This window comes from Chenopodium album, chromosome 15 (genome assembly GCF_948465745.1).
Source record: "Chenopodium album chromosome 15, dcCheAlbu1.1, whole genome shotgun sequence".
Lineage (NCBI taxonomy): Eukaryota > Viridiplantae > Streptophyta > Magnoliopsida > Caryophyllales > Amaranthaceae > Chenopodium > Chenopodium album.
In genome coordinates, this window is record NC_137848.1 from 1378209 (window position 1) to 1400331 (window position 22123).

The 22123-nt window shown below is 31.9% G+C and overlaps 1 protein-coding gene and 2 pseudogenes across 1 annotated transcript; all 3 read left to right on the top strand.

Moving 5' to 3' along the window:
- Nucleotides 1-680: 680 nt before the first annotated feature.
- Nucleotides 681-1380, top strand: LOC145581522 (kunitz trypsin inhibitor 5 pseudogene; annotated as a pseudogene).
- A 1120-nt stretch (nt 1381-2500) lies between these two features.
- Nucleotides 2501-5485, top strand: LOC145583439 (kunitz trypsin inhibitor 5 pseudogene; annotated as a pseudogene).
- A 12791-nt stretch (nt 5486-18276) lies between these two features.
- Nucleotides 18277-18909, top strand: LOC145583441 (factor Xa inhibitor BuXI-like). The gene has a single exon (XM_081640674.1). The coding sequence runs from the start codon at nt 18277-18279 to the stop codon at nt 18907-18909; it is 633 nt and encodes a 210-aa protein (XP_081496800.1).
- The last annotated feature ends 3214 nt before the right edge of the window (nt 18910-22123 follow it).

The window sequence follows — 22123 nt, forward strand, 5'->3', positions numbered from 1 at the left end:
TGTTCGTAGGGAAGGTAATAAATTAGCTCATGTGTTAGCTCATTGCTTGCCATGGAGTGTAGGTAGTAATGTTTGGTTATCGAATTTTCCGTATTGTATTGTTAGTTCTTTGAAACTTGACCTCCCTATGAATGAAAATTAGCGCTCTTTGAGCGTTTTCCCTCAAAAAAAAAAAAAAAAAAAAAAAAAAAAACTAATCAATTAATTAACCTACTATCTCTGTCAACAAACCCAACCTACATAAAAACTTTACAAAGAAAGTAAGAGCAAAGCCTACAGTACTAGTTGGAGGAAGCTAGCATATAAGGAACTAATTTGATGACTTTCTAGGCACATGCATTGACAAAAGAACGGGACATAAGTTTGGAAGTACATGCACGTAAGGGTTTAAAGACTTTGTGACAAGAAAAATACATTAAAATATAAGAGAAATTGTAAAAATAAAATAAAATGATACACTTAAATAAAAATACACCTAATATGAACCGAGCTAATTCACATTAGATTTCTATCTAGTTTTCTATCTAGTAGGATACATTTTTCTTAGCTCTAAAAAATTACACCTAACACGTAATGAAGTACGTGTCTATTAGACATTCATATAGTACAGTCGATCTATACATTATAAATTGTCACTCATCTTCATTTTCAACTCACAACAATTCAAATCTCAATAAATCTCAACATTTTCAAAAGTATGACCAACTTAATCCTCTCAGTAGCCACCATCTTCATCCTCCTTTATACCTCTCCTCTCACCACCACCGCAGCCAACACGGCCGTCCTCGACATCGATGGTCACCCTCTCCAAGCCGACACAAACTACTACATCCTCCCAGTGTTCCGAGGCCGAGGTGGTGGACTAACACTGGCACCTAAAAACACTACTCAACCATGCCCTCTCTACGTAGCTCAAGATAACCTCGAACTCTCCAAAGGCCTACCTCTTAAGTTCTACCCCGTAAACCCTAAAGACCGTCAAATCCCTCTCTCTACTGACCTTAACATCGTGTTCGATGTGTCCACCATTTGCATTCAATTTGGTGGATGGAGCTTGACAACTTTCGATGATGATGAGACTCAAAGGTTATATATTGGAATAAGCGGAATAATCGGAAATCCCGGGATTGAGACGATTAGTAATTGGTTTAAGATAGAAAAGGCAGGAAGTGGAAAGTATGATTATAAGATTGTGTTTTGTCCTGGTGTTTGTGAGTTTTGTAGGCCAATTTGTGGGGATGTAGGTGTTTTTATTAAAAAAGATGGAACAAGATTTTTGGGTTTGTTAAGTGATCAACCTCTATTGGTTAAGTTCAAGAAAGAAGCTTGAAAATTATGTTACAAGATTATCTTGAAAAGGGCTATATTGTTTAGAGATCAATAGATCTTTAAATTGGATGTGTGTAAAAATAATAATATATACATATGGATCAAATTACTCTTGAATAATAATGTTCTGTCTTCTTTGAATGATAAAGTTCCTTATAAAATGACTTATAATTCTGCCGTCTAAAGTTAACTGCTCTATTCGTTTGGTCAAAGTTGATGGCCTTGACCTTATTTTTTGTACTTAGCTACTTTATTTCGTACTCCGTCTATATGTTCTTAAATTACAAGCTTTTTTCCGAATAAATGGAGCTTGGGTGACAATAAGAAAATACATACGATTAAATTGTTATCATCAGCCATATTCGAGAACAGTACTCTATATACATTACTTGGTTTATTAGTAAGGAATGTATCTCATTTTGAAGTTGTGGACCAACCAGAGGCGGGACTATAAATGCTAACACGAAAGTGACCCGGTGCAATTTTGATAAATTGAGACCTAAAATCAATTTTTTGAGAAAAAGCATGTTACTAACTTAAAAAAACCGGAGCTCTTTTATAATAGTTTCACTTATAAGCCTTGTGCGGTTGACCACCCTGCACATGCTCAGAACCACCCTTGGAATCAACCCTCATTATGAGCATTATAGGGATGATTTTCCTTACCTTTTTATCTTAGTCATAGTAAGTGTTACTTATTAACTTTGACTGAGTTGGCCTATGATAATTGATGGCATTAACTGCCTAATACACATGCATTGCATGCACTACTTTATAAATTGCCACTCTTCTTCTTTACTCTCAACTCACACCCTCTAAACTTGTCAAACTAGCTAGCCTCAAATATGTCCAACTTAATCCTCTCGTTCGCCACCATCCTCACCATCCTTTATCTCTCTCCTCTCACCACCACCGCTTCCAACAAAACTGTCCTCGACATCGATGGCCACCCTCTTCAAGCCAAACAACTATCTACAGCATCATCCCAGTGAACCGAGGCCCAGATCATGGTGGCCTAGTTTTGACGAGTAAACTCGTATTTCAACCATGCCCCCTCCTCATAGCTCTAGACAAAAGGGGATATTTTGATGGCTTCCCTTACAAATTCTACTCCGTTAACCCTAAAGACACTCTAATCTTTCTCTCCACTGACCTCAACATCGAGCTCGAAATGCTTAACTTCTGTATGCAAACAAATATATGGCAGTTATACAATGATGCTGAGACCAGGCAAGTATTAGTGAATATACACGGAACACTCGGAAACCCCGGTGCTGAGACGCTTGATAGTTGGTTTAAGATCGAAAAGGCTGGAAATGGAGAGTATGATTACAAGTTAGTGTATTGTCCTAGTGTTTGTAAGTCTTGTAAGCCAAATTGTGGTGATTTGGGTGCTTTCCTTCGGGAAGATGGGACGAGAGTGTTGTTTTTAACTGATCATGATCCTCTTTTGGTTAACTTCAAAAAATCTAATATTACAATTTAGTTGTATTGGAAGTTTACAAGAATATAATGGAAAATAAATTTAATAAATTGTCTTAGACATTAATTAGAGTATCATGAGTTACTATGAAAATTAATTTTGATGTAATTTGAAAAAATGTGATATGATTAATTTAATCATGAATAATAATGTTATATGAATGATAAAATTTCCTTTGAATTTTTATTTTTAATTTTTAAAGAGGAACAAAACTTATTAAGGTACCCATTAATTGCAAATTAATTGTTCTATTCGTTATTGGTTTACTTTGACCATACTTTATGTAATATTATTTTCTTGTTATTTTCAAGAATCCTAACTTAATTTTGGCATTATATTTCCAAAAAAAAAAAAAAACCTTAACTTTGTTATCATTGGTTTACTCTAATTTGACACATGGTGGTCATATGTGTATAAGAAAGAAATATCATATCAATAATATATAAATCCGGTCTTGTAACCAGGCCACGAGACAACGACACTTGGCATTTCAGTTTTTCGTCAAGTGTCGTGCCACTTAGGCAAAAAGAATAAGTATAATTGTGACGACACATATAATGCTAAGTAAGGGATTTTATATATTAGTGATATAAAATACTTCCACTTCAGTGAAAATAATTTAAGTTCAATAAATATAATTTCAAGTTAATAATAACATAGATATGTGTTTACAAACAAAATTACGAAAAATACACTGTTATATAAATATAAATATACGACATCGTATGTCTAAATATCATACATTACCAAAACGAAATATTTGACCGTATATTTAACATTCAAGTCAAAATATTATCTTACAATTTTATCAACTTGGGCTTCGCCCGGACACAAAAAGTACACTCCATATGATATCATATACCTAAATATTCTACATTATTAAAACGAATTACTATTTGACCATATTTAACATTCAAGTAAACATGTTATCTTAAATTATATCAACCTTCTGGGCATCGCCTGGGCACAAACTAGTACTACCTCCGTTAAATGTTATGTGCAATTTTTGAATATTTTATATATCTCAAATAATAGCCCAAATTTGCACATAACATTTAAGGGAGATAGTATATTTATAGGGTCTTATCCAACAAAACATCTTAATGTATAGTTTTTGAACGTTGATCACTATCCACGTACGTATCTTAAGCGCAAATCATCGGTTGCAGTTCAAGTTGGCCTCGGACTCTCAACCTTTATATTATATTGGTCTAGTTAGATTGCATGAAAACATATACGAAGATATTCCAATCCTCTAATCCATTGGGATACTTTAGGTATAATGAGGCGTAAGCGTCATCTCATTGCTGACTGCTGAAAGTACATGATCAAACACCTACTTAGTGCAAAAAGCGTAGCTTGTGAATGAAGTTTAATCATAACCAAATTTACTATTTTTAATAAGTTGAATTCTTGATCATCTTAGCATAATTTTAAAAATATAGAAGGAAATCTTTTGGCAACTTTCTCAAATGATCAAATTACAATTATATTACTTTTTGTATGAATAATGAAGGGTGGGTGCTTAATTTATTTTAAGATATTAGTGAGTACTACTAGTAGTACAAGATATACGGCGTATACCTGAGAATTGTACTAGTATATCCATTTTTTTTTCCTAATGTTATCGTATATGCTAAATGAGAATATCATATTAAAGCTAAAAGAAAAAGGAATAATTAACAAGAGAATATCTTATCAATTTAGATTTTCCCATATTTAAAATAGGAATACCAAAATGAAACGGAACATTGAGAAAGGATGGACTTCGCTACACGAATACGTTATATTTATCCTCTTTAAAAAAAATACAATTTTTTATACAATTTTTTTAAAAAATTTATATATTCGATAACTAGATCTAGTCAAAGTTGCTGACTAAAAAAATTAATTAGTATTACATATAATTAGTTAATCATCTTTGACAGCTCATATTGTCTTTACAGTTTCTATAAATACCGTACCACTCCACATCTTCCCTTCATCTCACACATCTATTAATATCGCTAAAAGTCAACCCAAACCAAAAGTCAACAAAATGAACGATTTTATCTTCTCATCAGCCACCATCCTCCTCTTCATCATTCTCTCCTCTCACACCACCACCGCGGCTAACCCGACCGTCCTCGACATCGATGGCCACCCCGTTCGTCCCAATTCCCCCTACTATATCCTCCCGGTAGTCCGAGGGCGAGGCGGGGGCTTGACAGTTGAACCAAAGAACATCACTGAGCTGTGTCCTCTCACCGCAGCTCAAGAAACCCGGGTACTCAACAATGGAATACCTCTAAAGCTACACTCGGTCAACCCTAAAGACAAAAGAATTTTTATCTCGACTGACCTTAACATCGTCTTCGATGCCGTCCCCCTTTGCGTGCCCTCCGGTCCGTCGTTTATATGGCAATTAGCCATCGATGAGGAGACCGGAAGGCGGTATGTAGGATTCGGAGGACAGATCGGGAATCCCGGTGTCGAAACGGTTAGTAATTGGTTTAAGATAGAGAAGGCGGGAAGTGGTACGTATGATTATAAGATAGTGTTTTGCCCTAGTGTTTGTAACTTTTGTAAGGTGATGTGTGGAGATATTGGTGTTTTTGTTGACAATGATGGGAGGAGGTTATTGGATCTTAATGATCAACCACTATTGGTCAATTTCAAGAAAGCTTAAAAAAATTTGGAAGATCAGATTCAAAGATTATAGTAGTTACAAAATTATATATTGTAGCTATTGTACCTAAGACTACCCTGTGTTAATTAACAACATGAACGATCTTGTAAATTTACTGAATGTTTGGGTTGGAGTATAATTATGCATGATGAGTGATTTTTTGTTTATTATATGATATTGTAATATTACTAATATGAAAAATGTTGAATGTTTTAATATACTTTGCGTATGGATATGTCGAGTGATTTTGTAATAAAGAGACAAAAGTTTTTTGTTACGTACTATCTCCATTTTGTAATTTACAAATTAAGCTGTTTCATTTTTTGTTTTTATTTATTCTTCTGCTGTTTAGTTTAGATATTGTTGCTAATTCCACCTCCTAACTAGCCTATGTTTGAATCTTTCGATTATCATATGGCCGAACAATGAGACGAATCCAATAAAATCGCACATGAAAATGTTATCTTTGATTAATTAATGGATTTTGTGCTCAAAAGTTTATAAAAATAGACTCAAATATTTGCAATGGGACAAATAAATAGTGACAGAAGGAATAGTTTACCCAAAAATATAAATGTTACACTAAAAAAAAAAGAAAAAAAAAGAGGGATTACTATAATAAACTTGTAATAGACGAATATAATCTCTTTCGTTTGTACCGAGTGTATATGAATATTATCTATACACTCGGTACAAAGGATATTTGCCAGTGAGTTGTCTTTCATTGAATCAAACCCCTCTTTTCATGAAGGTGTATACAAGCCAAGTAATGGTATCATCAACCATTGAAGTTGTATATTATTTCAACTTTTCTAATCAAGTATTTTATTTCCCATGCAACTTGCATGTGTGATGCATATATATTCCAATTTTAATTACAACAAATATTGTTCCGCTTTATCCTATGATAATGTATTGATTTATATCTAAGCAATAATATACTTATCTGTTCTTCTTTATTTAACACATTTCTTTTATCACGTTTATCATTTAACAATTAATTTGTCGCTATTTAAAAGTAAATATTATTATAGAATGATACTAGATGAAGCCCGTGCGATGCACGGGTCGATCTATTTTTTTTTTAAAAATATTTTTCATATTTATGTGATTAAATTTTTTGTTATTTTATTAGTTGTACGTAATATATCATTTTTTTCCGTATTTGTTTTAAAATATTAGATAAAATTCCTAATCTCAAAAGATAATATTTCGTATTTAATTAATGTAACTGTTAAAATCTCATTGGTCAATTATGCTTATGTGGCACTTGAATTATTTATTGGATATAACTATAATTTATAATCCTACGTGGCACGTTAACTTATCTTAGGTGGCATAATCCTATTGTAGCATTTTTAAAATATTAATCCTATGTGGCGTTCTAATAATTTTTAAAAAATAAAAATCCTACGTGGCGCTCTAAAATCTCGGGAAAAAACTCCCCTATATATATATACTAGATGAAGCCCGTGCGATGCACGGGTCGATCTATTTTTTTTAAAAAAATATTTTTCATATTTATGTGATTACATTTGTTATTTTATTAGTTGTACGTAATATATCATTTTCTCCGTATTTATTTAAAAATATTAGATTAAATTCCTAATCTCAAAAGATAATATTTCGTATTTAATTGATGTAATCAATAAAATCTCATTGGTCAATTATGCTTATGTGGCACTTAAATTATTTATTGGATAAACTATAATTTATAATCACTACAAGAAAACAGCTTAATTACGATGGAAAAATTTCGTCGTAAAATAAGTCAAATCCGTCGTAAATAAGGTTTACGACGGAATTCCGTCGTAAAAGGTTGTCGGAAAATCCTTCGTAGGAAAATGGCCATTTTACGACGGAATTTCCGTCGTAAACCTTATTTACGACGGACGGAATATCGTCGGCAGGGATTTTCAGGCCAGTGAAAATCCGTCGGAAAATTCCGACGGAATATAATCCGCCGGAATTTTTCGACGGAAATTCCGTCGTAAAAATGTTTCAAAAAAACAAAAAAAAACAGCCACCCACCACCCCACACCACCAGTCCCCCCCATCCATACCCAACCACAACCATACACCACCACCCCACACCACCAGTCTTCCCCCCATCCGGACCCAACCACAACCACACACCACCACCCCACACCACCAGTCTTCCCCCCATCCGGACCCAACCACAACCACACACCACCACCCAACACCACCAGTCTTCCCCCCATCCGGACCCAACCACAACCCACACCACCACACACCACCACCGACACCACCACAACAAAAAATTAGCCCCAAAAACCATAAAATACCCCCAAAAACCGTAAATTAACCCAAAAAAAAAATTTACACGACTAAAGCAAGAAATAACACACAAAACCAGTAGATCTACATATTTAATCAAAATTTCATAAAATAAAACGATGTTTAATCAACAAAAATTAAATCAACTATATAAATATACAATTATCTATTTAAATTTACAATTTATCATTACAATAACATATAAAATTAACTAGATCTACGAATCTATCCTAAATTAACACAAGATCTACCAAAAAAGACGGTGGTTGTTGGGCGCGATTGATGTTGGTGGTTGTGTGTTGCGCGCGATTGATGTTGGTGGTGGTGTGTTGTTGCGGTTGTTGTTGTCGGTTGGTGGTGGTGTGTTGTTGCGAATCTCGTTGTTGTTGTCGTTGTTTGATGTAGGTGAAGAGAAAAGAAACGAAGGAGAGAGAAAGGGCGGTGAAGAGAAGAAGAAAGGAAAGAGAAGGAGAAGAGAAGAGGGGAGAACGAAGGAGAAGAGAAGAGGGGAGAACGAAGGAGAAGAAGGAGAAGAGGGGACTGAGAAAGGGGGGAACGAAGGAGGGGAGAGAGAGAAGGAGAGAGCAAAAACTTAGAGAGAGAAAGAGAGGCGGAAATAACAAAGGGGGAAGGGGCTGCTTTTGGGTTTGGGAGTTTAAGTATAATTTTTTTAATTATTTTCCGACGGAAAATTCCGTCGAAAATTGTAATTTTCCGACGGAAAATTCCTCGTAATTTTCCGACGGAAAATTCCGTCGTAATTTTCCGACGGACTATAATTCCGTCGGAAATTGTAAATTCCGACGGAAAATTCCGTCGTAATTTTCCGACGGACTGTAATTCCGTCGTAATTTTCCGACGGACTGTAATTCCGTCGGAAATTGTATATTCCGACGGAAAATTCCGTCGGAAATTAAAATTTCCGACGGAATTTATATTCGTCTGAAAATCCGTCGGAAATTTCACTTTTTGCGACGGAAATTCGGTCCGTCGGAACATGTCCGTCGTAATTTGCTTGTTTTCTAGTAGTGAATCCTACATGGCACGTTAACTAATCTTATATTAGGTGGCATAATCCTATTGTAGCGTTTTAAAAATATTAATCCTATATGGCGCTCTAATAATTTTTTAAAAATAAAAATCCTACGTGGCGCTCTAAAATCTCGAGAAAAAACTCCCCTTTATATATATATATTAGATTATTATAAAAATATACCATTACACGATTCTAATAAAATTTCAATACAACGTTCTCTCAGATGATTATGTGAAGTCAGGCAAAGGCTTGAAAATGAGTAAGGGAAGCTTTGGAATATAAAATGCTTCAAGAGGATCGAAACAAGAGAGGATAAAGGAACATGAAACGGAGATATATGCGTTTTTTAGTTAATGCTCCAAAACTAATGGAACTTTAGTGGCATACTATTTTCCTAAGTAACAATTTTATTATTTAGAACGTAATTCAAAGTACTTAGCTTGAGTTAGTGTGGAGTACCGTGTTTAATAGTTCTCCACTTGTTTAATAATTCCTACTTTATAGCTTGTTACTCCCTTCGTCCCATAATTTCGTGCCTATTTCTCAAAAAATACGGTAATTAAGAAAAACGGTGGAAGTAGGAGAATAATAATAATAATAATAAAGTAGATAATATTGTATGGAAAAAGATAAAAGGTTGATTTTTTGGGTATATTTGTATTTTGTATGAAAAAGATAAAAAACAAGTAATAATTATGTGCTATTTTTAGAAATAGACACAATATTTTGGGACACCCAAAAAGGAATACAGACACGAAATAATGGAACGGAGGGAGTAGTTTTTAGAGTTGGAAGCCTATTTATATTGGCATATTATCTCCATTTGTATAGTGAAAAGGCAATTAGATTAAGTTAATTAAAAAAGTGTGTCGAGTTTAAGTAGTCCAAATTCAAAGTCCATCACAATATGATTATTAAGGTTATTAGCAGCAAATTAAGTTTAGCAATTATGTGTTGAGTTTTTGGAGCTAGGGAAGGAGAGATTATTAAGAGTATTTTTATTATTTGTTTTTCTCTATTTTATTACACTTATTAATTCAACATATTTTATGACCTGTTTTGCAGAATGTGAAATATCAAATAGGAAAAAAAAAAAAATAGAGACAAAGAAAGTAAACAATATTGCATGTCGAGGCTTAGCAAAGCAAGCTACAAGGAAGTATAAGAAATTTTTTTTTGTATTAAAGACCTAATTTGTTCAGCTTAATTTCAGTTAACTTCAGTTCAGCTCCAATTAATTCAGTTCATTTCAGTTCCTAATTTCCTTCTATCATAAACAGTTCATTTCATCTCAGTTCAGTTCAATTCAGCCCCAATCAGTTCATTTTAGTTGTTTTTAGTAAATCGAAACAGGCCTTACTCCATTAGCCTTAGTCGGATTATCCCTTCCCTAGCCCTTTGCCCCTTTCCTTTTCCTTTCCTCATATATGTCGAGAACTACAAGAAAATCTCAATTGGGGAGTGGACAATGGAGTAATAATATGCAAAACTTAGCATTGGTTACTAGATTATCCATTATTAACACCCTCATAAATTTTACCGCTGGTTGGATCAATTATGAATAATTTAAAAACGGAGGAAGTGATTCATTAACATTGAAAACAATAAAATTTTGAAGAAAGTTAATACTCTGTAAAAATAAGTAAATTTTACTCTGATCCGTAGTTATTAAAGTGGATACAAAATCTATTTTTAAAAAAAATGTGGAACTAAACTATTACTACTATTTTTATTTTTATTATTATTATTATTATTATTATTTTTATGTGAAATAAATAAATTGATTTTCAGAGACATCAAAGATATTACATCCTGAAATTAATTTAGTCTATAAAGTACTCCCTCTGTCCCTATTTTATTGCTCCATTTGACTATGCACGGTCTCCAAGACATGTATTAGAATGTTTATATCTTTATTTTCATACACGTAAAAATTATCAAAACGTGATATTAATAAAATATAAAATGAGACGAATCTAACAAGATCATTCATGACTATATTACCTTCTATAAATTAACGATAATTTATGGTCAAAATTTTCAAAGTTTGACCCAAAAAATGGCAATGGGGCAAAAATAAAGGGACAGAGGGAAGTAGGTAGGAAGCTTGTTTCTAGAGTCCAACTGGCGACATGTGCTAGGGTGGCCAAGACTTAGCTTTAATTGTAATGAGCTGGCCTTAAAAAAATGTGGACAATTACACTCAGAAAATTTTGTCGACCACAAGTGTGGCAGATTATATTCAATAAGTGGTCGTGTTACGGAGTACATATTAAAAATCAACTTTTTTTTTTTTATTTTTTTTATTTATTAATTTATTTTAGGGTACGGGAGTGAGGGATAATTCAAGTGATTAGAGGTCTTAGAGCTTGGTTCATCTGATCAATCATAAGCCTAAAAGTCGAAGAGTTAGCCAATCATTCTGAAATTGAAGATCAACTTGCTCTAGCTAATTTATAGTGAGTGATAGTGAGTTTAATTAATAACATTGATGTCCAACGTATATTAAAGCCCAACACTACCAAATCCATTCTAATGAGATAATCAGATTAAATTGAAATAATAACTAAAAACATTTCAAGCATTGATCATCATTTCTAGCGGGACTCGAGCCATGGTCATATATTTGTACTACTTTATTCTTACCAAATTAAACAAGTCCCTAAAGAGTGGGAGAGATAGTGTAAAGATAAAACAATTCAAACACTTGTCAATATCCCCCTAATTTCTCAAAGTCATTTTAGTAATTTCAATATTTCTGTCTTCCAATATATATATATATATATATATATATATATATATATATATATATATATATATATATATATATATATATATATATATATATATATATATATATATATATATATATATATATATATATATATATATATATATATATATATATATTTTTATATATTGTTTTGGCCGTGTAGCCACTGTTATTACAAATTCCTGGAGAACGAAAATGATGTGTTTTAGTGCAATGTTGATCATACATGTCCTTTTTTCATAGATACCTCACAATATCTTAGGGACTAAACTATTTACAAACATATGTTACATAATATTAGGAATATTGCATTATGTGTTTCTCTCATGAAAAGGGTTTTTTTTTTTTTTTTTTTTTTTTTTTTTTTTTTTTTTTAAAGTGTATACATATATAGATTAAAAACCAATAAAAAAGTTTTTCAAACGAGAAGAATGAGAGGATGAATGTATTTTATTCATTTTAATTTCTTATGACACAGCCTCTTAAGTCTTAACACGTAGTTTTAAAAAATTAGAGAAATTAAACTTCATAGATATGAAATTATGGATTTTATTGTTTTTTAGAATAATTCTAGCTTGGCAGTGGACTCGTAGTGGAAGTTATCCAAAATCTGAACATTCGTACATGTTTGGGAAATTGGGTGGACTTGGTTTACAATTATTATTGTGGATTCGAGGTCCATTGCGCGCAATTGACGTTATATTGAATATAGTGACCTTAATTTAACATAGTAATTTTTATCAATACTTGTGTGACCTTTGATACTATACTGAACTTGAAGTGCATACGTGTAGGCATTACATATGTTGAAAATAGTGACCCTAATCATTGAATAACTTCTATTTTAGATAAAACATGTATGGTCATGAAAAGGTGAGAGGACAATAATGTTGGCCCCAAAATCAATTGAAATACACTCACATTTGTAATACCATATATGGCAATTAAATGAATTGCGCCTTTAATCTTTGTAAAGTGTTTGATTATTTGTTTTATTTACAGTGGGACACTGAATTAAATGCGCGGTTGTCTAGAAGACTGTAGTGCATGAACTTTACCACAGGTGTACGTGTAACTTTCTTTTTCACTTACCAAAACTGTTCATAAATTTCCTCTTCTAACATTATAGTTTTATTAGTTCTATAAATAGCACCCTTCCATATTCATTTCTCATGCATCACACCCTAAACTAAACACAAAAAATGGCTTCCTTTCTCCTCAAAGTGGACCCCAATCACTCTTCTTCTCTTCGTTCTCTCTCCTTCTCCTAGTGCCGCCGATCGTGTCCTAGACACGGACGGCGACCCACTAAGAAATGGCGGCGACTATTACATCCTTCCATACTCAAAAAACACTGGTGGCCTTATTGCATCAGAACCAACTAAACGCTTCCATGTCTGCCCTCTATACATTGACACCGCAGATCCCGGAGAAGATGGCATGAGCTTGAAGATCTCGTCACCGTTTAGAGTATTCGATCTCTTGACCTCTATTCCCGTCGAGTTAACCTTCAACACTTACATCCCCATATGCGGCTTGACGACCAAATTGCGGTGGTGGGTGGGTCCGAGTGATGCCAACGACAAATCACCCATAATTGTCGGTACTAATGGGCCGTTCAAGTCTACTTACGCTTTCTTGATTGAAAAATCTGTTGCTGGTATAGATGTGTACAACATTAAGTTTTGTCACTTCCTCGAGTCCAAGTTCGAGTCCAAGGCCAAGTCCAAGTCCAAGTCCAGAAGAATCAAAACTTCTGATGATGATGACGACGATGAAGGACAAGATGATGATTATGATGACGATGATGATAAGGAGTGTAGAGATGTTACTATTCTTGACGACGGACATTTGGGAGTCGCCAAAAATTCTCCATTCCCGGTTACTTTTAAGAAGAAGTCATCTTTCCCATTTTTAGCCGCAAATATGTAGATTTGACATTTGCATGTGTCAATGTACGTGGTATTATAGTATTTGGTTGTAATCTATGCTTCAAATAATTTCTCCTATAGTTTATGTATAGGCTAAAGGAGAAAATCCCCCCTTTTTTGTCATATTTTAATTTTGAGTGAAGATATGTCATTTTATTGTGTCTGTTACTGTCTTTATTTCTTAGGTCTACTTTGCAAAATGTTCTAGAATTTTTCGGTTATTTTGCAAATGTTAGTCTCCTTTTTGCTATGCTGACTAATATTAATCCTCCTGGTCGTCGGAGGGTACGGTTCTTGAGCTAAATTTGGAACCAAAACGTACTTAAGCAGTTAAGCTCATCATGTCAATTTAGGTAATGTTGGCGACAATAATGTAATCTTAACTCTTAAATGACCTAAAAACAATTTGGAGTTGATATTATGATACTCCCTCCGTCTCTGAAAAAATGACCCTTTTAGTTTGATTTCGCGGGCATTAAGAAAGTTAAATAAAAGAATATTTTGTGAAAAACTACCTTATAAAACACTTTATTTGCGAGAAACTACCTAATAAAAAAAATGTTGTAAGAAACTATCTTATAAAACGATAAATGTTGTAAGAGACTACCCTTGGTCGAAAAGTCATTGTTGACTTTTATTTTTCGGCGTTGACACGTCACGTGCCAATTAAGAAAAAGGAGGGAAAGAGTGAATTAAAAGTCACGTGACTGACACATGATGTGATCAACGTCAGAAAATGAAAGTCAACGACGACTTTCCGACTAATGGTAGTCTCTTACAACATTTATCCTTTTATAAGGTAATTTCTTACAACATTTTTTTTATTAAGTAGTTTCTCGCAAAAAAATTGTTTTATAAGGTAGTTTTTCACAAAATATTCTAAATAAAATGAAGTAAAAGTATATTGGAAAGATGAATTTACATGGGGTTAGTAAAAAAAATAGAGTGAGAAAGTATTAAAATACATGAAAAAAAAAATTTATATGGGAAAGCTAATTTTGCACAAATATTGTTGTAAATTGATGGGTATTTTAATTCAAATGAATCGATCATTTTGGGACTAAAATTAGGCCAAAATGATCGAACTTTTAGGGACGGGGGAGTATATATTATTTGGTGCTAAAAACCAAAAAACAATTATTGAATTTGGAGACTATTTAAGAAATTTGGAAGTTACAATACATAATTATAATGAAAGATACATACCACGATGGATAGAAGGATATGTCACCTGTGTACTTTGTATGAAATATCTTGGTCTTTTTATATTCTGTATTTTATCCGTTTTTGAATTTGCAAAATTGGAAATTTTAAACTATATAAACACTTATCTAATTGTCGTCTATCTTTTGTGATTTATGTGTTAGAAAAATATGGATGATAATGTTTTATAAGATTCTTTTCTATATGTACATCACAATATTAACTTTCTATAACTTTTACTTAATTACAATTAAAAATATAAGTGATATAAAATATGCATTGAAAAGCATAACAACCCCAATGTTACAATTAACGTATGAAATATATGGACAATACAAAATTGACTCATGAACCTGATTACTTGACTTGAACCAACTCTACACTCATACTTGACACTATTTGACATGATTTGAACTAACCTGAAAATTAATGTATTCTAATGATGATTATTGTATTCAAAATAAGTATTACGACCATAGAATCAAAAATAATCCGATACGATTGGATTTGATCACGAAAACAACTCGAATAACTCTTAATTGAACTGAAACCGATCCAAATGACATGAAAGCCATTTTTATTATTATTATTATTGTAGTTGCTCACAGTTAATATGTTAGTTTATTCTATTATTAATAAATTTTTGTAGGTGAGGATCGGAGTGGAATTCCTGGTTTGAGTTAGTAGACAAGTCCCCTTGAGAGTCGGGGGGAAAGAAAATAGAATCACCACTACCACCAAAAACTTGTGAGATACAATTTTTATTATTAGACCAATTATTGATTACTAGTTGATAACTCTATTAATAATGAACATGCACGATATTATCTCATAGGGTTTGATGCCACAACCTCATGATTATGAAATACAAACTTAATCAATAAGGCCTTATTCAATTCACCTTAAAATTATTATATTCAATAAAAATAATTTAATTTTAGTAAAAATAATTTCATTTCAGGGAAAATAATTTTAATACTGAAAAATTAATTTCAATTCAGTAAAAAGCAGTAACTCTAAAGAAGAAATATGATAGAAAATCAGTAACAATAATTTCATTTCAGTAAAATTAATTTAATTTCAATAAAATTAATTTCAGTTCAGCAAAAGTACATAATCTCAGTTCATTAAAAATAATTTTAATTCGACAAAAATAAGGTGAAGTGTATAGGGCAGCTTACTTAGTAATAACATGCATGATTGAGGCAGGTTGTATATTATAGAAGTTGCAACAATAGAATTAAATTGTAGAAGCAAATAATTCGCATACGATATTTTCCGTTGCATTTGACAAAATAAAAGATAGCACAAAGACCACCAATCAAATACTAGTACATCTTGTCCTACATATATCACAATTTTGTGGTGGACGACAAAAGTTTTGAGAGAGCGTGGTTATGTAATTACCCACGTTTTTCTATTCATGTCCTTATCCATTTGTATGTTTCAACGAGAACGAGTGATGATCGATTCTCATATTAAAACCTTATCTACAACCTAACATTATCTACCAACTTCTGCCAAATTAAAATAGATCTGATCGAATTTGCATGCACCTTCAATTTGCCCACTTTCAATAATTTTTGATCTATCACAATAAGGAAAATAAATCGTATCAGCTAGGGGTGTTCAAAAAATCAAGATAATCAAAACCTAATCCAAAAATCGATAATATAAAACTTAAAATGCGAGTAATCAAACTAAAATATTATGGCTATTTAGGCCGGATTTTTTTCACATTCAGGGCATGTTTGAATTGTGGGTAATATATTTAGGGGGTAATAAAAGTCAAACTTGAAAAAGCAAAAGTAATTAGGGGTGTTGTTGTAAAAGATATGATGTTTACAAATGAAATAGGATACTTGTGCCATGAGAAAAAGAGAGAGATGGAGGAATTATTACTCTCATGATGAGGGTAATAGTTACCCACCCTTCCCCTAGTGTAACTATTACCCCCAAAATGAGGGTATTGATTTCTCTTTCTTCACCTCACACCATACCATCACTACATAATTTTCTTACAATCACACCATCATTTTCTCCTTCTTTCCTATTTTCACATTCATTTTGCTTAGTTTGACTTTTATTATCCCCTTAATGTATTACCCCCAATCCAAGCATACCTCTCAATAACTTGAATGGAAGGATAATTGAACAAATAACCGAAACACTAATACATTAGTGATGTGTCTAATATTACATAATGATTTTACCATCATCTTATTGGTATTGTTTGAGCTTTTTTTGTGGTTTTCAAGACGTTATTTATTATAAATATTTGTTTTCAAGTGTTCTTGTAATGTTTATTGGTTTTATTTATTTATTTATAGGAATTAGCAGTTTGGAGGCATATAGATGGCAATGAAGAGGAAAGCCTGAACTTGGGAGCGCATTTGAAAAACTCCCTATACATATCTATCACAAATTTTCTCACATAGTATCCTTAAACTCCTTCTGTTTATTTATTTATTTTTTTTTTTTTTATTTTTTGCACCACTTCCTGTTGTGTTTTTTTTTTTATTTTTTTTTATTTTTTAATTTTATTTGCATCAAATCTATACATATTAACTTTATACTATATATAATTATTTCTCTCTCACTTTAAATCTCACTCAAATCTATATCTATATTATTATTAAAACTCCAAGGTAATAAGGAGTGTTATATCGTCATGTGTCATTTTTTTGTGTTATTGCGTCACATCATATTCCAAGCTTGCCATATAATCGAAGTGTAGTAATGTTTAGTCTTCTTGGGAAACTCTTCATTGGTTTAACCTCCATGTAGTAATGTTTAATTTAATTGAAAAATTCTTCATATGTATAACCACTACTCTATTTAAACTTCCTTCTTAAAAATTGCACAATAATATAATTTGATTGAAAAGCTTTACATAAGTGTAACCACCCTATTTAAATTCCCCTTGAAATCCTTAGTAATTGCACAATAATATAATTTGTAAGAAATTAATCATTACTCCATTTTTTGTGCATTAATTCATAAAATTGTAGTTACAGAGTAAGAGCAATAATTAATAATATATATTGACATCAAAATTAAAAAGATTAGATTTATCATTTGTTCTATATTAAAAAAAAAAAAAAATTATAGCCAAACCAACTAGCTCACACAAACAACTGACTACGTACTTAAGATCTCATCTTTTTTTTTTTTTTTTAATTTTTTTTTAGTGTCAAACAAGGCCAAAGTATAGTTTGACTAAAGTAATAAATTTATAATGAAATGGGGCATCGCCCGGGCCGATAACTAGTTAGTTTATCATTTTTTCTCTCTCATGGTCTCCACTACTATTTCTCACACACTTTAACTTTAATTTCATGGTCCTCACATTACTTTTTCCACAATAAATTGTTTATTCACTCACATTATTATACTATACAGTACTAAATTCATTCTCGTAAAATTCCGCGCAGTTGTAAGTGGTGCAATAAAAAAAACGGAAGGAGTAATATTTCTATATATACCGTCCCTCAAAATTACAAAAATAACCTAGTAAATCCTAGCTAGAAAGCTAAAGTAACACACAAAATAAAAATGGCTTCCTTCCTCCTCCCTACTGCTGCAATCATTACTCTCCTTCTCCTTGTCCTCTCTCCTCCTAGTGTCGCAATCGTAGATGTAGACGGCGACACACTACAAAATGGAGGGTACTACTTCATCCTTCCATACTCATCAAGCAATAATGGTGGCCTAATACTGGCACCGGCTAAGGAATCTTCACCCTGCCCTCTTTTTATAACCCAAGATTCGTCCAATAGCAAAGGTTTTCCTGTGAAGATCTCGGCAATTTTTAAAATACCGTATATCGATTCGACTGCACTTCCCATTGAGCTCTCCTTTGACAAGTACTTGGCCAGCTGCAATAGAAAACTACGTCTGCGGTGGTGGGTAGCTCCTAGTGATGCCAACGACAAATCGTACGTGATTGTCGGTACTAACGAGCCGTTCGATCCTACTTATTATTTTAAGGTTGAACGAGCTAAAACTGGTAAGAATGTGTACAACATTAAGTTTTGTCACACAATCGGGTTCGAAATCTTCAGAGTTTCGGCTAGGCAGTGTAAGGATGTTAGTATGCTTGATGATGGAAAATTGGGAGTCACTGAGGATAGGCCTTTTCCTGTTGTTTTTGAGAAATATTCTCCACAGATTGTCTCTTATGTTTGAGTTTGTCACTTTTGTACGTGCATGTGTAAATGTTTTAGTATGAGAGGGATGTTAAGTTTAAGATTAATAATTGCGCTTTGAATTGTCGTTAATTAAAATATTCTTTCTATAACTTTTACTAAAAAGTAGAATTAAAATAATTAGCGATACCCTGTAAAATATGTATTGGAAAACATAAAAAATACAATGTTGCAATTATTTAAATATATAAAAAAAATATAAAATTGACTCAATTATTTCATAATAATCGAAATGTACACTGGTAATCACTTGACTCTATTTGACTAAATTAAACCTTAATAATAACATACATGATTGAGGAAGGTTGTACATTAGGGAAGTTGCAACAGTATAGTAGCATTATATTGTAGAAGCAAATACTTCGCATACGATATTTCCCGTAGCATTTGACCAAATAAAAGCTAGCACAAAGACCTTGTACGTCATGTCCTACATCTACCACAATTTGTGGTGGACAACCATGAAAAATATAACCTAATCAGCTAGGGTGTGCAAAAAATCAAGAAATTCAAAATTTAATACAAAAATTGATAAACCAAACTTAAAATGATCAAAATAATCGAACTAAAATTGTACGGTTAAACCGGATTATTTTCACATTCAAATATCAAACCGATGTATGTAATTCAACTAATGAAACACTAATGCATTAGTGATGTGTCTAATATTATATAATGGTTTTAACATCATCCCATTGCTCTTATTTTATGAAAATTTTATAATACTCTTTTGAAATATGATTACCATAATGTTTTAATGGTTATATAATTCATAATTGACAAATTTTTTCCAAGTAATTTATTATATTATTTTATTAATGGTATTGAATAGTATTATCAACTTTTTTTTTTTTTTATTATCAAATTTTTAGTTTCATTTATGTAATTTTTATTCTTATTTTATAGTTTCTCAGATAAAAAAATATTTACTTTATGTTGAATAAAAATTTTCAAAATTTATATTTACATTGTAGATATTATAAGAGTAATTATGGCCATTTTATAACATGTAAAAATAAACTGATCATATTATATATCATTAAAATAATATGGTTGTCATTTTTTAAATGATTGTTGTAAAATCATCCCTTATTTTAGCTTATTTGAGATTTTCAAGGCCAAGTTTTAATATTTGTTTCTTGCAATGTTTATCCATTATTTTTATGTTAAGGAATTAGCATTTTTGGAGGCATATTCCCATTCACACAGAAATACCAATTAAGAGGGAAGCTAGAACTTGGGAGCGCATTTGAAGAACAATTGAATATTTGAGGCCCATTACTTGAGCCAAGAGATTATTGAACCCTAAAATTGTGCAGTAGTTAATGGTTGAGGTTGACCTCAGCCAGCACTAGTTCAGGTCGATGTCAAAATTGAACATTTAGTATAATAAAAATGAACATTTTCATACACAACATATTTTACAATAACTTTGTATTTCTTAATAATCATATGTTTGTTTTCATGCAGTATGATGTTCATTCTTATAAAATAAATGTTTATTTTCATGCCTTATGATGTTCATTCTTATAAAAATAATGGTTCATTTTATTTTTTTTTAATACAAATTTTTGTGTTTGTTCAATTGTATAAAATGTTCAATTTTTATAATAAAAGATGTTCAATGAACATTAGCGTTAATAGTGTTAGACATTAGCATTAATAGTGTTAGACATTAGCCTTGCCATTATTGGTCGAATGCAAGAGGATTCTGAACCTGCCTTTCACTTCTTCTCTCCTCCAGATCTAACTCATGTTTACACTCAAGAATTAACTCACACCCTTGCATTATCCATGGCAACGTTGCTGCAAACTGATGATGATGATGCTACTCTTCATAGGTCTCACCTAGGCCCCCCTTTAGGCACTAATTTTATTTATTTTCAGTACTTTTCTTTGTTTATCTTAGCTTAATTAGCTTGTTTGCTTTAGTTTGGTTCCTTTGGGTGGTCTTCATGTTTGCTAATTTTACTTCACTAGCAACATGGCAGACTTTTTTGGGTCACTACTTGAACTCCTATGGTTTCTTCCATAATGTAATATAATGTTTCGGTTCTTTGGTTAAAAAGAAATGTTCAGTTATATAATATTAAATGTACAATTTCTCTTTATTTTATTCTTATATTACAAATGTCCATTTTTATATAATGCAATGTTAAGAAATAAATGTTCATTTTTTTTCTAGTAAATGTTCATTGCTAGGCGTGGCCTCAACCATCACTGGCTAAGCGCGACCTCATCCAAAAATTTGCGAAAATTGTGCAAAAGTTTAGTTGCATTCCGGCAACTAAGGCCGGGCTTGGTTGCCCGAGCAGGGGGCTAAGGAGGAGAAGTAGACCTTTGTACTTTGGCCTGATCATTACTCACTAATAAATCATTAATCAACAAAAAATCATCCTAACAGGTAATGTACAACAAATTGTAGAATGATGCCCAGAAAAAGTATACATTAATAATATGGAAAATATATATATGACCCCACAATGCAATATACTCCCAACAGCCTATTAAATAATAAAAGAATACCTTTATTTGATTCAATTTGTTACATATATTTTTTAAATTCAATTGCTTTTGTAGATCAGATGTCATACGACGAAATTAATATATTGGAATCAAGGCAATTCAATTAAAATTGTCTAAAACGTATATATTATATTAAACTAACCTCACCACAATCACCCGTCCAAGATCTAAAAAAGCAAAGCAATCATCTCAAAAGCCCAATAGAGATTAATACCAATAAATACTTGAAATTTTCCATTAACAAACTCAAACCTTCATCATCTCACTATTATCTTTTCATATTTTAATGTACCTTTAGATGGAACAATAATAATATAGACAAAATTCAATTTTATAATTAGACCAATTATTGATTACTAGTTGATAACTCTATTAATAATGAACATGCACGATATTATCTCATAGGGTTTGATGCCACAACCTCATGATTATGAAATACAAACTTAATCAATAAGGCCTTATTCAATTCACCTTAAAATTATTATATTCAATAAAAATAATTTAATTTTAGTAAAAATAATTTCATTTCAGGGAAAATAATTTTAATACTGAAAAATTAATTTCAATTCAGTAAAAAGCAGTAACTCTAAAGAAGAAATATGATAGAAAATCAGTAACAATAATTTCATTTCAGTAAAATTAATTTAATTTCAATAAAATTAATTTCA